At 38.5% G+C, this 15,840-nt stretch overlaps 1 protein-coding gene across 1 annotated transcript in view; it reads left to right on the top strand.

Annotated features, from left to right (window-relative positions):
• Positions 1-811: 811 nt before the first annotated feature.
• Positions 812-15,840, top strand: part of EMC2 (ER membrane protein complex subunit 2) — a 51,977-nt gene continuing 36,948 nt past the window's right edge. Inside the window, exons 1-4 of the mRNA XM_024756338.1 lie at positions 812-880; positions 11,059-11,172; positions 11,687-11,751; positions 13,970-14,055. Coding sequence (XP_024612106.1) covers positions 841-880; positions 11,059-11,172; positions 11,687-11,751; positions 13,970-14,055 — 305 coding nt within the window. The 5' untranslated portion in view covers positions 812-840. The remainder of the gene's footprint in view (positions 881-11,058; positions 11,173-11,686; positions 11,752-13,969; positions 14,056-15,840) is intronic.

Raw genomic sequence — 15,840 nt, 5'->3', positions numbered from 1 at the left:
TCTATCCAACCAGGTCCAAAGGTTTCTGAAAGCAATTAGCCTGGAGGCTCCCCCGTGCGAATAAAGAGGAGCGAAGTGTAGGGGCTGTGATTAATTCATCTACTTATAATCATTTACATATCGTCTGCTTTTATGGAGTTTAAAAAATAGACTGGCAAGCAGACAGTGATCCACGGGGAGCGTTAACTAAGGGTTTGGATTGGCACGAAGCCATTCATGTGAACATAAAGAAGTCCTCGGCCACAGGAACATAACTTGCAAAGCAGAATTCTGCTTAGTTCCTCAAAGAGATTTAACCAGAAATTTTTGAAGTGTATCAGTTCAGCCGAACATTAAAAAGGAAATCGAAGGCGAATCCCATCATGGAAGGAGGAAAGTTGGGGACAGATAACGGGTTCGCGCAGAACTTTGCATTGCAGCAGGTCATGAAGAGAACAAGGTACCGATTAGGAAGTGGGAAGAGAATGAATACACCTATGCAGAAAAAAGTGAAAAGCCGGGAGTGGCACACATTAAAGACCCAGAATTTGTTAAGAATCCACGGTAAAATAGACATCTCACCCCAAACCGTCTTCGGCGGCTCTCGCTCCAGCGGCTCCGGCTCCAGCGGCTCCGCCCCTGCGTCCTCACAGACCTTAACGGGCGGCGCACCGCCCAGCTCGTCCCGCCCCCTTTCCCGACTGGCCCTCGGCAGGGCCGCGTGCACGTGTGAGGCGGATCCCGCCCCCTCCGCGCTCTTGGCCAATGAGAAATGGTGTCGTAATTCGCCACCGCCTAGTCTCGGGTCGTGTGACCACATCTCCCCGCCCTCTCACCCGGTTGCCTCCAGGTTCTGAGAAGATGGCGAAGGTCTCAGAGCTTTACGATGTCACATGGGAAGGTAACTGCTGCCGGGGCGGGCGCGGAAAGACCAGAAGCCGTGGGAAGCCGTTCGGGAGTACCTGCTGCCCTCGGAGAGCTGAATTTTCCGGTCTCTCTTCGGCATTGGACCGGCAGAGCTGTGGTGGTAGCTGAGGTGGAGGTTGAGGCTGACCCCTTCCTTGGCCGGCCACCGACTGGGGTCTGCGGTGTTTCCCACCTCTTGCGCCAGTAGGCTGACCGACCGTCCTACCTCCGCGCCAGTCCAACGGCCCAGGGTAGCTTCCATTGAAAGGCGGCCGGGACCTGGGGCTAGGGTTGTCATACGTTTCCTGTGGCTGCTGGGCGGCGCGGAGGAGGCGGGATAGTTGCCTGCACAAGCGTCTTTGCAGCCGAGAAATACACGGCCTGTACAGGCCTTTGAAGTGCTCTGTAAGGGTTACAATTCTGTGTAGTAAAGGTGTGTGGAAAACCCGTGAACATATCTGATTCTTTTACATGCCAGTTTACATTTCATTCTCTCTTCAAAACTGGGTTTCTGATTTCTCCCCTTGTTAATTATTCCCTGTCCCATTCCCCCTCAAAACACATTTACACACACAACTTCCTTCTTATTCCCTACCAGTAATTCCTTTTCTGAAGGGGAAGTACCTCTGGTTTAATCTGAGGTGGAGTTTGTGTTTAAATTTGGAAGCAGCCAAACTTTGGACGAGTTCTGTAAGAGATTTTCCTTTCATAAAAACTTTCGTGGGAGGCATGCATGCTTAAGAGAAGAGCCTTGAGTTTCTCTAAGGCATGGAATTTGTGTAATCGAAATTTATATTCCCAACATTTCACAGTAGACTTCAGTAGCTTATTTGTTCGGATATTTAAATAATGGCCTGATAACATGTGGACTGAAAACTATATTGATTGTTCAGTGGTGAGTAAATCTTTCCAGTATTACAAAGTTGAAAACAATAATGGGAAAAGGTAAAATTCTTTTATACTGGAAGTGAATTCAGTGATGTATTATTGCTTTTGTGGCTTCTAGCACACTGAACCGCAGTGTTTCTACCTGTACTGGGGAATCCATTATATTAAAAGTATTAAGTTCTCAGTACTTGGAGACAGCAAATTAAGTAACACAGTCCCTACCTTCAGGGAGTTCATAGTCAAATGGAGAAAGACAGACTTGTAACATAGTTTTAAAAGGCTTGTGTCAGGGTATATTCCTTCAGTAGATACATGGCTGTTATTTTTAATGCTTTTAAGAAATTTTCAAATATTTCATGGTATTTCGAAGGTGCTATTTTGAAGGTATGTTCAATATAAGTTTCTTAGATGATGGTGTTGTGTAGAATGGTAGGGAAGGAGTAGGTGTGTAACTACCAGCAGACAAGGTAATTTAAGTAACTTGGACCTTACCCTGTGGACATTCTAAAGATGAGTGACATAATTAGATTTAGATTAATCAATGATAACTACTTCACAAGTTTGTTGAGGAACAAAAGGGAAAACGTATGTTAAAGTGCTTTTAAACTGTTAAATACATATAAAAAGATGATCTGGCTCCTGCCTGTGTCTCCAGCCTTATCTTAAGCTACTCTTACCCTTGCTCTGTGAGCTGGCCACGCTGGCTTTTGTTGAATTCCCTAAATGTGTGATGCTCCTCTAGTCTTAAGACTGGATACAAGCTATTCCTTCTGATAGGAGTATTCTTCCCTCCTGGTTCTACTCTTATACTCTGCTCTACCGACTATACTTTTATCATTTCTCGGCATTCCCCTCAAAGGTCACATACTTCAGAGAGCCTTCCTTGACCACCCTACCCCCGCCCATTCTCCATCCCGCCACCAAAATTTAAAAGAGAAAAGACAACAAAAACAAGCAACAAAACTTACCCCTGGTCCTTTAACTATGTGTCCTCATAGTACTGAAGTACTTACCCAATTGTGTTAAGTTTAAAAATGTCTCTCCTCGAATGAAGAGGGACCAGGCCTATCTTGTTCTAGTGCATGACATATTGGAGGAACTTAGTGATCGGTTGACTGAATTGTTAGTAGGATTAAAAAATTAAAAAATGATCACAAAAAATACTGTAAGTAATTTTCTTAGTATTGGAGTGATATTTTTAGTATCTTAGACTTAGGCAACTCACTTAGCAAATAGAATATAGTTTGCTCATTTTAATTAATGTAATCAATAAGTAGATTTAAAATTCTATTTTAGGAGACTTTTAGGAAAAGAGTATTGTAGATTTTTCTTTCAGAGACTTTTGGTAACAAGAGGGTAATGGGAGGACCCTCGGGGTAGTTTTTTTGTTTAGATTCGTAGGGGGGGGCGGGAGTGTCAGTTGACCTGTGTCCTTTAAGAATAACATTGAATAGGGCTTCCCTGGTGGCGCAGTGGTTGGGAGTCCGCCTGCCGATGCAGGGGACACGGGTTCGTGCCCTGGTCCGGGAGGATCCCATGTGCCGCGGAGCGTCTGGGACCGTGGGCCATGGCCGCTGAGCCTGCGCGTCCAGAGCCTGTGCTCCGCAATGGGAGAGGCCACAGCAGTGAGAGGCCCGCGTACCGCAAAAAAAAAAAAAAAAAGAATTCCATTGAATAGCATCATGAATTAAAGTACTGGAAATGGTTAGTTCAAAGAGTAGTGTGATTCTTGTGATAGGAAAGTTTATCACATATTTATAAAAGACGTATATACTAAGTTTAACACTCTCAGTCTCTGTTGGGCTCTATAAAAAAGTAGGTATATGGTTTATTTATAAGCCAGTTGAAAGTTATTGATGTTTATTATATAGAGGAGTTTGGAGGTGGGAAAGAGTTGAAGGAGGGTATAGTCAAGTTTGTTGAGAATAGGGTATTTGGGCAGAATATGGATAGGATGCCTCGCACAGTGCCTGGCCTATAATAGGCATTAAATGAATATTTGTTGAAAAAATATTTATTAAAAATATTTGGGGGGATTTTAGTTGTATATGCTCACTGTCTCTACTTCTCTTTTTATTCAGTCCTTTAAACAACCACAATTTGGTTTCCATGCTCTATTAGTCTAGTAAGATTTCTAGGGAGATCTAATGCTGGGTCTAATGTATCTGTTTTGTACATCTGTACTACGTTTGTCATTGCAGGTCATTCCCTCTATGAAAAATTCTTTCGTTGGTTTCTTAATAGCATTAAGGCTCTCTTTTTACTTTTCAGAACTTTGCTGTGTTCTCTACATCCATTTGCTCCTTAATTTTTGATGTCCCCAGTGGTTCTTTCCTTAGTCCTCTTCTTAATCTGTTATTGGTGGTGATTAATCCTGAGTTCAACAGACTTCTAACTGTTGCAGGCATAGGTGTTATGTGGTCTGTGACTTTCCTGAAATTATATGCAAAATTGGGTGTGTTTTTAAACATGTACATATTTCTGGGGGAAAGTTGGTTCAAAGGTCCCATCAGCTTCAAAGAGCTCTAAAAAGGTTGAATGTCTTCTGTGGGTAATCATCCACACCTAGCTTTAATTATTAGCCTGTATGCTAAATGACATGTTAGCTAAACATATATTTGAGTACTTTGTGCCAGCTGCTGTTCCAGTTCTTGAGGATACAGTGCTGAAAAAGACAGGCAGGGTCCCAGGTCTCATGGCATGTACCCTGAGATTTCACTTCTGCACTAAAGGTTCATATTTATGGATATGTAAATATTTAGTGAAGGTCATTTTTGCAAGGTAAGAGCTGGAGAGGTAGGTTGGTGCCTTGAATACTAGCCTAAGGAATTTGGACTTTATTTTGTAGATAGTTGGGAGCCACTTTCCTATTTAAAAAAAAAAAAATCAGTGACTCCTTTTGTTAAACTTAAAATTTTAAATGGACTTTTGATATAGGGCAGGGCTTTTTCTTTGATAGGGATCTCCTGATTGAAATTCCTTGTCATCTTTAATAAACCATTTTCAACTTTGCTTTCTGTAACATGGAACAAGAACATAAAGAACCTTGTATAGCAGCTTCAGTGCACAAGTCAGTGCATTGAGTCACCTTAATATAACAGCAGTTTTTGAAAGCTCTTTACCTTTGTGGAGTCTTTTTAAAGTATCCAGCTTTGTTTTATAGAAAAAGTCTATCTTTTGCACTCAAGTTTTTTTTGGCTTTTGTAATATTTAATTATAGTATATAATTACATTAAGTTTAACTGCCATGAACTGGTTTGCATGCAAACACAACTGACTTTTTAAAATGTAATAAATAATGGAAACAACCAAGAGCCTGTTGGCCAAGAGCTTCTCAAATGCTAGGGGCATCATTAGTATTTTTTGCAGGAAGAAATTCTTTGATTATAACTGGAGGATAGTTAGAGTTTTTAATGAACCTTATTAATGTCACCCATCATATTTTTTTCATTGAAGTATAGTTAATTTACAAACACCCCTCATATTTTAATTACTTGTTTACATTTTGTACACACACAAATCTTCTCAGTGCTTCCAATGACCAGCATAGTGGTGAGAGTCAAAAAATAGCTCTCAGTAAATGCTAATTAAAATTTTTGTAGCACTTTATATTTTATGAAGTGCTTTACATAAATTATCTGATATTAGGAGTTCTAAACTCAGATGCCAAGAAGATGAGGATAATGTGTGAAATTACGTGAAAGATGATAGTGGTGCCTATGAAGAACTGGTGAGTACATGCCTTATCTAAAGGTAATCAGAATCAGATTAAAAACAGATTACCCCCCACCCCAACCCCCAGCATTGTACTGGCTAAGACATTTGAGGGGTCTAGGTTTTGCTTTATGTAACGTTCATGGCAGATAGGCTTGTGATCTTCTGTATTTTATAGCTGAGGTTAGAAATGTTATATAACAGGTCCAAGATGACTATGCTAAGTAGCAGCATTGGGATTTAAACCAAAGTCCTCTGACTGTAGCTCCTATGTCTTTATGCCACTTCATGCTCTAAATCTGGAATTGGCATTATTTTCTGTAAAGGGCCAGGTAGTAAATATTTTCAGCTTTGTGTGACATATGGTTTGTCTCAACTCTTCAGCTCTACCATTGTAGCACAGAAACAGTCAGACAGTACCGAAATGAATAAGGGTACCTGTGGGTTTTTTTGTTTTGGGTTTTTTTGGGGGGGTGGGGGGGTGCCTGTGTTCTGGTAAAACTTTATCTATAAAACAAGTGGCTGCAAAATTTGGTCCTGGGACTTTAGTTTATTGACCCCTGCTTTCAGTCTCCTGCTTTAAATGAAATATGAAGACCAAAGCCAAAGATGGAAGGATTAGGAAAAGATAAATAGCATTTGGTTTTAGAGAATGTACTGGTGGCTTGCAGAGAAGTTTCAAAGCCTTTTGGTTCAGAAACAAAAGAGAATTAAAAGTGGGTATGAGAACAGGTAAGGAAACAGAGGGTAGAACATTAATAGCTTAAATTTTTTTGAGCACATTTTGTACCATACACTGTTCTAAACACATAAATTATCTCACAGTGCTTACCACAACAACTATATGATACAGGTATTATTATTTTTCATCTCCACTTTTTAGATGAGAACATTAAAGTGAAAAGTGTTAACTATCCAATATCACACAGATAGAAAGTGGTAGAACTGGCATTTGAACTCCAGCAGTTTGAATTTTGCATCTTCACTTTTAACCACTACACACTAGTGCCTTTAGATAGTAGAAGAGATATCTGAAGAAAGAAGATAAAAATTTAAAGCTTATGGGAGTTTTGAAACACAGGAAAAACCTTTGGATAGTGAAAAGAATTGTGAGGCAAAATTGAAGTGTATGTAACACTTTAAATATATCTTTGAGGGAGTCATAACAGTGCATAGATAATACTTTTTACCTTGCTTTAAAAATATCTTGAAGTACATGTTATACTCAATTTGGTTTTCTTTTAAAATTTAGAACTTGGGTAAATAGGGAAATATTTGTGTGAAAGGGCTCATTGTTTTTCCTAGTTAATCTTTAGAAAAAGTGCTTTTATTACCAAGTCCAAGATCATTCTGCTCAACGAGCAACAGGCTAATAACTTGAGAGGTGAGTTGTTGGGACAAGGAATAGTGACTTTATTCAGAAAGCCAGCCAGCTGAGAAGATGGTGGACTGGTGTCCCAAAGAACCATCTTACCCCAGTTAGAATTCAGGCTCTTTTATAACTAAAAGAGGGGAGGGGGTATGGTTGATTGCTGCAAACTTCTTGGTGTCAAAATCCTTTGTTCTTGCATCTGTTCATGTAGGTCAGGTCATGATGTTCCTGAAAACCTCCAACAAGACAAACTTTATACTCTTTGCAACTTCTTATCTCTGTATAAGTAGAAAAGTGTTATACCTTTAAAGGTTGGAGTCTTGAGAAAGGGCTGGCCTGTATATTTCAGGCCATTAGGCAACACTCTTAACTTGTAGCAAAAGCAATAGAATACAAAGGTTAAAGTAAAAGAAAAATATACAATATGGAGTCAGATTTGTTCTTTCCTATTATTCTTTGCTCTCCTAATTTTCCTTCTTCTGGTGAGTGATCCTTCAGGGTTTTTTTGTTTGTTTGTTTTTTTAAGGGTCTCTGGGAGTAGTCTTTGACAGAGAAACATGTTCCCCACCCCTGCTGTGGGTTACATAAACTAAGAATTAACCTGAGCTCCATTTTGCAATGGCCTGAAGGAACTGCTTTGCCTGCCTTCTCTCTCTCCCCCAATAGGTGGGTTGGGCACTTTCCCAGTCCCTGGGAAAAGGTTGGTCCCCCACCTTTTTGGTACCAGGGACTGGTTTCACGGAAGACAATTTTTCCACGGACCAGGGTGGGGTGGATGGTTTTGGGATGATTCCAGCACATTACATTTGTTGTGCACTTTATTTCTATTGTTATTACATTGTAATATGTAGTGAAATAATTATAAAACTCACCATAATGCTGACAGGAGGTGGAGCTCAGGCAGTAATGAGAATGATGAGGAGTGGCTGTAAATACAGATGAAGCTTTGATCACTTGCCCGCTGCACTCAGCTCCTGCTATGCGGCCCGGTTCCTGACAAGCCATGGACCAGTACTGATCCATGACCTGGAGGTTGGAGACCCTTGCCTTACCAAATGAGATACTTTTATTCCTCTACCATAGTTTATGCTCTTTGTTGTAGAATTCATCTGGCAAACTCCCTTTGATCCTTAGGGCTTAATTCACATATCACAGATGTCTTCTTTAACCCTTTCTCCCTGCCAGGTGAAATTAATCTTTCCCTCACCTTGCTTTCTTAGTGCTCTGAACATAACCACTATCTTACCTTTTATCACATTATTTTGCTGCTGTTTACAGTTTTTCTGTTAACTTGTCAATTTCTTAGGCACACTGGATGATTCTTTTTCATCATTACGTTTATAGCATGTTATAAAAAGTATGTATTAATATATTTTTGAATGACTAATTAGAAGTCATGGGGGACATGACAGTGGGTGAAAGGGAATGTTTTAAAAGTCAGAGATTTTCCAGTAATATACTTTGATTATGAATAAGTAGGAGGAGACTGATGGAAAATTGAGTACTGTTGGTAAATGAGAAATTTGACAAAAAAGGAGATGGGACCAATTTTTCTCTTTTAGTCTCTAGTTTATGGGAAGGAATTCTGTGGTTTCTTAAAGGGCATTCTAAAGCAAGTTAAGAAATAATCTAATAGATTAAAAGATATTTCTTAAATTCAAACTGCATAGTTTATTAATTCGCCTGGGCTAGCATTTCTTAATTTGGGTGTCAGGGTACAGGCAAGGGGTGCAGTTTTGTGGAACAGATCTGTAAAACACTAAATAAATTTATATTCCCGAGGCTCTTCCTATTTTAAAATAGTCTGCCAGGTTGACAGAGAATGTCAACTTCAGACAGTATAACTATGGTATAGGGGATGTGGTTTGAATGAGTTATGAGAACCCAGGTTGTGGACCTTGTGGATATATGTTATATGCATGTTATCTTGTGGATATATGTTATATTTTATATTTGATATATGTTATATTGTATATTTGGTATAAGGTATAATGTATATTTGGTCTTCATCCCCAATTTCTGGCACAGAGCTCCTAAACCCTTGTAATTTCCTTAGTGATAGGGTTGATAGGAACATCTTCTGTTATAATATTTGGTCTTAGTCCTGGGTTCCACATACAACATCTTCTGAGATTTATAGTGATACATGTCTTTTTATATACCACTGAATAACTGGTGGCTGGATAGCTTCGGGATGGGGGCTGGTCACTGGTAAGACCAAGACTTGAGTGAAGGGTTGGAACTTTCAACCCTACCCTTCAACCTGCTGGGAGGGGAGAGGATCTGGAGATTGACTTAATAACCAGTGTCTAAGGATCTAATCAGTCATGCCTACAGACTGAAACCTTCATAAAAGCCCCTAAACTTCAGGGTTCGTAGAACTTCTAGGTTGGTGGATACATCAAGATGCTGGGATGGCTCACTCAGAGAGGGTACTCCTATGCCCCTGACAACCCCCTCTGACCCCCAGCTCTTTGCTCTGTGTATCTCTTCCATTTGGTTGTTTCCTGAGTTGTATCCTTTATAAAAAACCAGTAATAGTAAGTGAAGCACTTTCCTGAGTTCTTTCAGCCACTCTAGCAAGTATCAAACTGGATGCAGGAGTTGTAGGAAGGAACCCCTGATTTTGTAACGAGTTGCTCATAAGTATGGGTATCCCTGACTTGTGTTGGTTTCTGAAGTGGGGGCAGTCTTTTGAGACTGAATCCTTAACCTGTGGGGTATGAGTAACCTACTTTTTTGTTTGCCTGCTCAATTCCTCTTCAACCTTTAAGATTCAGTTCAAGTTACTTCCTGTGCAGAGTGAGAGTCAAGGTGATTTCTAGGTTTCAGTAGAAGAAATTAACTATGTTAATTTGTAATGGTTTTCTAAGACCGTTTTTGTAAATTCACTTAGGGTCCATTTTCATCTTATGATGATTTTTGTTTTCTTTTGTAGACTTCAAACTGTAGGGACTCAGGTAATGCATATAAAGGTAGTGAAAATCCTATATGCTTCTCTTAGATATATTCTATAGAAGCATAGCATATTGTTTATTTAACTCATGTGTTCAACAACAACTTAATTCAACTATTTAAATCTGTACAACATGTATGTCAATAGAAGGAAGAAGGTAGTACTTCAGATGAATATGTAAGATTTTCAAGAGGTAAGAGTAAGAAAGCATGTATGTAATTGGTGAACTGGACAGTTAATTCTACCATAGCCATATAAAAAAGGGATCTTTTTTCTGGGTTAGGTACTCCCCCACCCCAGTTATTATTTCTGGTATTGTCAAAATGCTGTTCTTTGAAACTCCAGAGTTCCCTATTGTATTAATATGCAAAGTTGTTCTCTCAACTTTTGTTGTTTGCTAGTGCCTTTGACCTTACTTTACATTATTCATTTTTATCTTTATATATAATCAAAAAATTTCCTTTGTCCTAATTTTTTCTTCTGTTTATTTCCCTTTGTAATTGTGTATCTTTATATGGACTGTTGTAGTAATGTTGTTATTAAGAGAGTTTTGTGATGAATGTTTCTTCAGTGCTGATAGCCTAATATGATACCCTGATTATGAAAATTTTAGTCAATGGGTAAACTTCAGGAGCACCTTGAATTTTTGAGATTTCAATGTATAATTTTATTTGTTTTTCTGAGAAAATAATCCTTAGCTTTTATCAAATTCTGAACATTGTAACCCAAAAAGGCTATGATCCATAGTTGCTTAAAGGGATAGAAGATATTTGTAGCAGACCCATGCCGTACACTACTTTTAAAGATAGTTGTAATATCAGTTGTAATGCATTTTCAGTCTTCTAAAGCAGGGGTCCCCAATCCCCTGTCCTCGGCCTGTTAGGAACCAGGCCACACAGCAGGAGGTGAACGGTGGGTGAGTGAGCAAAGCTTCATCTGCTGCTCCCCATCACTCACATTACCGCCTGAACCATTGCTCGCACTACTGCCTGAAACATGCCCCTCCCCCGTCCGTGGAAAAGTTGTCTTCCACGAAACCACTCCCTGATGCCAAAGAGATTGGGGAGCGCTGTTCTAAAGGATCTGTTGCTCTTGCTAAAATGATTTTCTGCTTTATTAAATTTGAGATACCATAGACTTTTACATTAGTGTGAGTGTATTTTCTTAAAAAGTTGATTTCATCTTGTGAACTGACATTAATCAAATGTATATATATATGTAATCGCAAGCATTTTTTTTTCAGAAATGCGAGATAAAATGAGAAAATGGAGAGAAGAAAACTCACGAAACAGTGAGCAAATTGTGGAAGTTGGAGAGGAATTAATTAATGAATATGCTTCTAAGCTTGGAGATGATAGTAAGGTTTTTAATTTATTGTGTTCATGCTCAGCACGTTTCATTTACAGTTCTTAGTTTTTTTAAAAAAAATTATTATTATGTTTTTTCTGCTGTTCATATTAATCTCTCTATGATCTGTTAGTTTTTAAAAAACTTCTTAGGAAGTCTTAATGGCAATTTTATTTTGAGAAGGACTTATAATTGTTGGTAGTAGTGAAGCTATCAAATAGGCATTTTTGTTTTAAAGCTCACAAGGCTGTAGTCCTGGTCAGGTCAAAATGTATTTTATAATGACTTTTGAAACAGTAAAAGTATTAAATAATTAGAGATTTTTGTTTTACCTTATATTAAAATATTTTGCATTGCTGAAAACATAAGGTTGCTTTCTTTCCTTAATTCCAGATGTAATACAATAAATCAATTTTCAGTTATGAGTAATGTTCTTTAAAATATCAGAAACAGGAAGAATTTATTATCTAATTTCTGTTCTGAGATTTTTATATTAAATTCAGTTTTTTCCTCTGTGTATCTAGTTTGGATCATATATGAACAGGTGATGATTGCAGCCCTCGACTATGGTCGGGATGACTTGTCATTGGTAGGTATTTAAACTTGTTTTATTTTATATTTAATTTGCTTCATAAATTATGTGTAAGCAGTTAGTATATGGCTGTATTGAATGCTTTCTGTAGGTGGTTTTCAGTGCTACTCTTTTTTTTTTTTTTTTTTTTTTTTTGCGGTATGCGGGCCTCTCACCGTTGTGGCCTCTCCCATCGCGGACAACAGGCTCCGGACGCGCAGGCCCAGCGGCCATGGCTTACGGGCCCAGCCGCTCCGCGGCATGTGGGATCCTCCCGGACCGGGGCACGAACCCGTGTCCCCTGCATCGGCAGGCAGACTCTCAACCACTGTGCCACCAGGGAAGCCCTCAGTGCTACTCTTGAGTAGCTGGGACTAGCTAGGTACTTTGGGACACAGTATGTTTTTATATCTTTTTAACAATCTTGAGAAGTAGATGTTTAGTATCCCAGTTTCACTGAAGAGGTTAAATTAGTTGGTGAAGGTTATCCACTTAATAGGTGAATTATGCCATATTATAGAGTTAAAAATAAGAAGCATATAGTTTAAAACATTTATTTTTGGGGTTGTTAAATGACTTAATATATAATGTTAAGTACTGTTTTACAATGTTTTAAATGTATATGTTAAATTAGTAGAAAATCCTGACATGTACAGAACATGACTTAAAATATTAATATTAGGTATTTAAGTGGGGCCTGACACATGGAAGTAATTTTTAATTTTAATTTAATTTTAAAATAAAAGAATGATAGCTATATTTTTAAACACTCATGTGCTAGGTGCTATGCTAGAAGCTTTACATCATGGTTTATTTAATCTTTATAATTATTTCATAATTTGATTTGTGTTTGATACTATCACTATATTCATTATATAAATCAGGAAGCAGTGGTTTCTGTTCTTTTGTTCTGTATTTCTGAGCTCTTAAGTGCTCCTTCACACTGCTTCCTCATTTAAGCCCAAAAGAAATACAAAAGAAACAGAAAGTAGAAATACCCAAGAACATATGCATGTCTAATTAGCTTTGTCCTTTTCAAGGTAATTATGTCATGTTGACTATACACATAATTCCAGTGGAGCTACCAGTGATAAAAAATATTCCACGAAACCGTTGTATTACGTTTAGCACCTATGAGACATAGTCTTTTGAATACCAACAGAGGTGGCAGCTTATATCTTGAGGGAAATTTTGAAATTTTTTTTTGTATAGCAAAATGCCATTTGGTAAAGTAGGAGATTAAGTGAATAGGTAATAACTTCTTTTGTAACACAGTATTTTTTTTTTAGTGGTTCAGAAGTTCAGCACAGTTAGCTTGATTGAACAAGTACTATGAGTTTTGCATGATGTCAGAGAAATAAATGACCATCATCTTCAGTTTTGACTAACTTGAATATTTTTCTTATTACAGAACTTAGAGCCACAGACTTTGAAGCTATATTTCCAGATCATATTAAAATTTACATCATTATTGGTTAATAGTTTCTTCATTAGTTAAAGGCATTTTTAATCAGTTATGCTTGGGGGAACTAGAGTGGACCATTTTTATCATGCTTAATATTTCTAGCACTTCCAAGACTCTTATAATCCCTTATAGGTTGCTGAGAACATAGTAGGTGCTCAATAAATACTTGATTATTTGTGTAGTTGAGTTGATGGGTAAATTATGGATATCTGCCAAAAGGAGATTGGTACTCCATTGATATGGTGTCTGTATTTTATGACCCCAAATCACATGTGTACTGACAAGGTGATTGATTAGAATATGACTTCAACAGGGCAAAATTAAACAAAGTGTTAACAGTATTTGCTAGGGACTTGAGGTTACTACCAAAAAACTTAATTTTTATCAAGAGAATGTTTGTGCAATACTTAGGAAGAAAAGGCCAGCAAGCAGTTGTAGTTATTTAAGTGGTGCCTGACACATTATGGAAGCAATTTTTAAGTGATATGGTAGTAGTATTTGAAGAGTTATTAGTGGACCTCATAATCTGCTCATTTTCTTAGTTAAGAGCTTGATCAGTTTCTGAGAACTGATTGTTGTCCTCACTGTAAGTTCAGAGTTCTTTTACTGCATTATTCATTACTGATTAATTTCACTTATGCCATTAGATCTCAGTAATGAAATTATTTAAGAAAAACATTGAAGACTATGTAAGCCGTTCCTTGTAACCCATTTAGTATATGTAGTGTAATTACTACTCTTCAAGTCTTTTTTACCAATATTTTTTTTTAGTTTTGTCTTCAGGAGTTGAGAAGACAGTTCCCTGGCAGTCACAGAGTCAAGCGACTAACTGGCATGAGATTTGAAGCCATGGAGAGGTAACTGAATCTTGTAAATAGTGTGATCCTGTTTTAAAATGGCAAACATGGGGTCTTACATTTAGGTCCTTCTGTACCTGAGGCAACATCATTAATTGTGCAAGATCTTTTGCTAGTGAGCTTCAGAATAGTGTCAGAGTGCTTCTCAGACTAAATCCTGCCAAGTTACTCTCCTTAAATAGAATTTGACATAAGAGTGTAATCCATTTACCATCTTTGGCCTAGTGGAATTGGGATCATGCTTTGGAGTAAAATAGGCTTCCTATCCTGTTTCTAAGGATTTATTAGCTGTTGACCTGGCAAATTATTTAAGATTTTCAGCCTTACTCCTCTGTAAAACAAGAATATTACCAACTTGTCAGGGTTGTTTTTTTGAATTAATAATGATATATGTGTAGTGCCCTCACAGGCACTCAAGGTATAGAAGCTATTATTATTATTATTTTATTTATTTATTTATTTTTTACGGTACGCGGGCCTCTCACTGTTGTGGCCTCTCCTGTTACGGAGCACAGGCTCCGGACGTGCAGGCTCAGCGGCCATGGCTCACGGGCACAGCCACTCTGCGGCATGTGGGATCTTCCCAGACCAGGGCACGAACCCGTGTCCCCTTCATTGGCAGGCAGACTGTCAACCACTGTGCCACCAGGGAAGCCCTATTATTATTTTTTTAATTGAGATATAATTGATATATAACATTGTATTAGTTTCAGGTGTATAACATAATGATTTCTTAAATGTGTACTTTGTGAAATGATTACCGCAATAAGTTTAGTTAACATCCATCATCATAGTTATAAATTTTTTTCTTATGGTAAGAATGTTTAAGGTTTACTCTGTTAGCAACTTTAAAATGTACAACACAGTATTGTTAACTATAGTAAACCATGCTGTATTATATCCCCAGGACTTAATTTATCTTATAACTGGATGTTTGTACCTTTTGACCACCTTCACCCACTTCTCCCACTCCCCATTCCCTCGTCTGGCAACCACTAATCTGTTCTATGTATCTGTGAGCTCAGGTTCTCTTTGATTCCACATGTAAGTGAGATCATACAGTATTTATCTTTCTCTGTCTGACTTATTACACTTAGCACAATGCCCTTAAGGTCCATCCAGGTTGTCATAAATGGCAGAATTTCTTTCCTTTTTTATGGCTCAGTAATATTCCATTGTACATACAGTTGACCCTTGAGTAACATGGGTTTGAATTGTGTGGGTCCACTTAGTACGTGGATTTTTTTCAATAGTAAATACTACAGTGCTACACAGTCTGTAGTTGGTTGAATCTGTGGATGTAGAACCTTGGATATGGAAGGGCCGATTTTAAGTTATATATGGATTTTCCTTTTTTTAATTTAAATTTTTACTTTTGGCTGTGCTGGGTCTGTTGTGGCACGCAGGCTCTTCATTGTGGCACATGGGCTTCTTGTTGCAGCATGCGGGCTTCTCTAGTTGCGGTGCACGGGCTCAGTAGTTGTGATGTGTGGGCTCCCTAGTTGTGGCATGCGGGCTCTAGAGCATGTGGGCTCAGTAGTTGCGGCACGTGGGCTTGGTTGCCTTGTGGCATGTGGGATCTTAGTTCCCCAACTAGGAATTGAACCTTCATCCCCTGCATTGGAAGGCGGATTCTTAACCACTGGACCACTAGGGAAGTCCCCTATGTATGGATTTTCCACTGTGCCGTAGTTTTGGTGCTCCTGACCCACACGTTGTTCAAGGGTCAGCTGTACTTACACCAAACTGTTTTAGCCATTTATTTGTCGATGGACACTTAGGTTG

This window comes from Neophocaena asiaeorientalis, unplaced genomic scaffold (genome assembly GCF_003031525.2).
Source record: "Neophocaena asiaeorientalis asiaeorientalis breed wild unplaced genomic scaffold, Neophocaena_asiaeorientalis_V1.1 scaffold496, whole genome shotgun sequence".
Lineage (NCBI taxonomy): Eukaryota > Metazoa > Chordata > Mammalia > Artiodactyla > Phocoenidae > Neophocaena > Neophocaena asiaeorientalis.
Note: the sequence above shows the minus strand (reverse complement) of the source record. Positions and strands in the feature narration are given on the sequence as shown.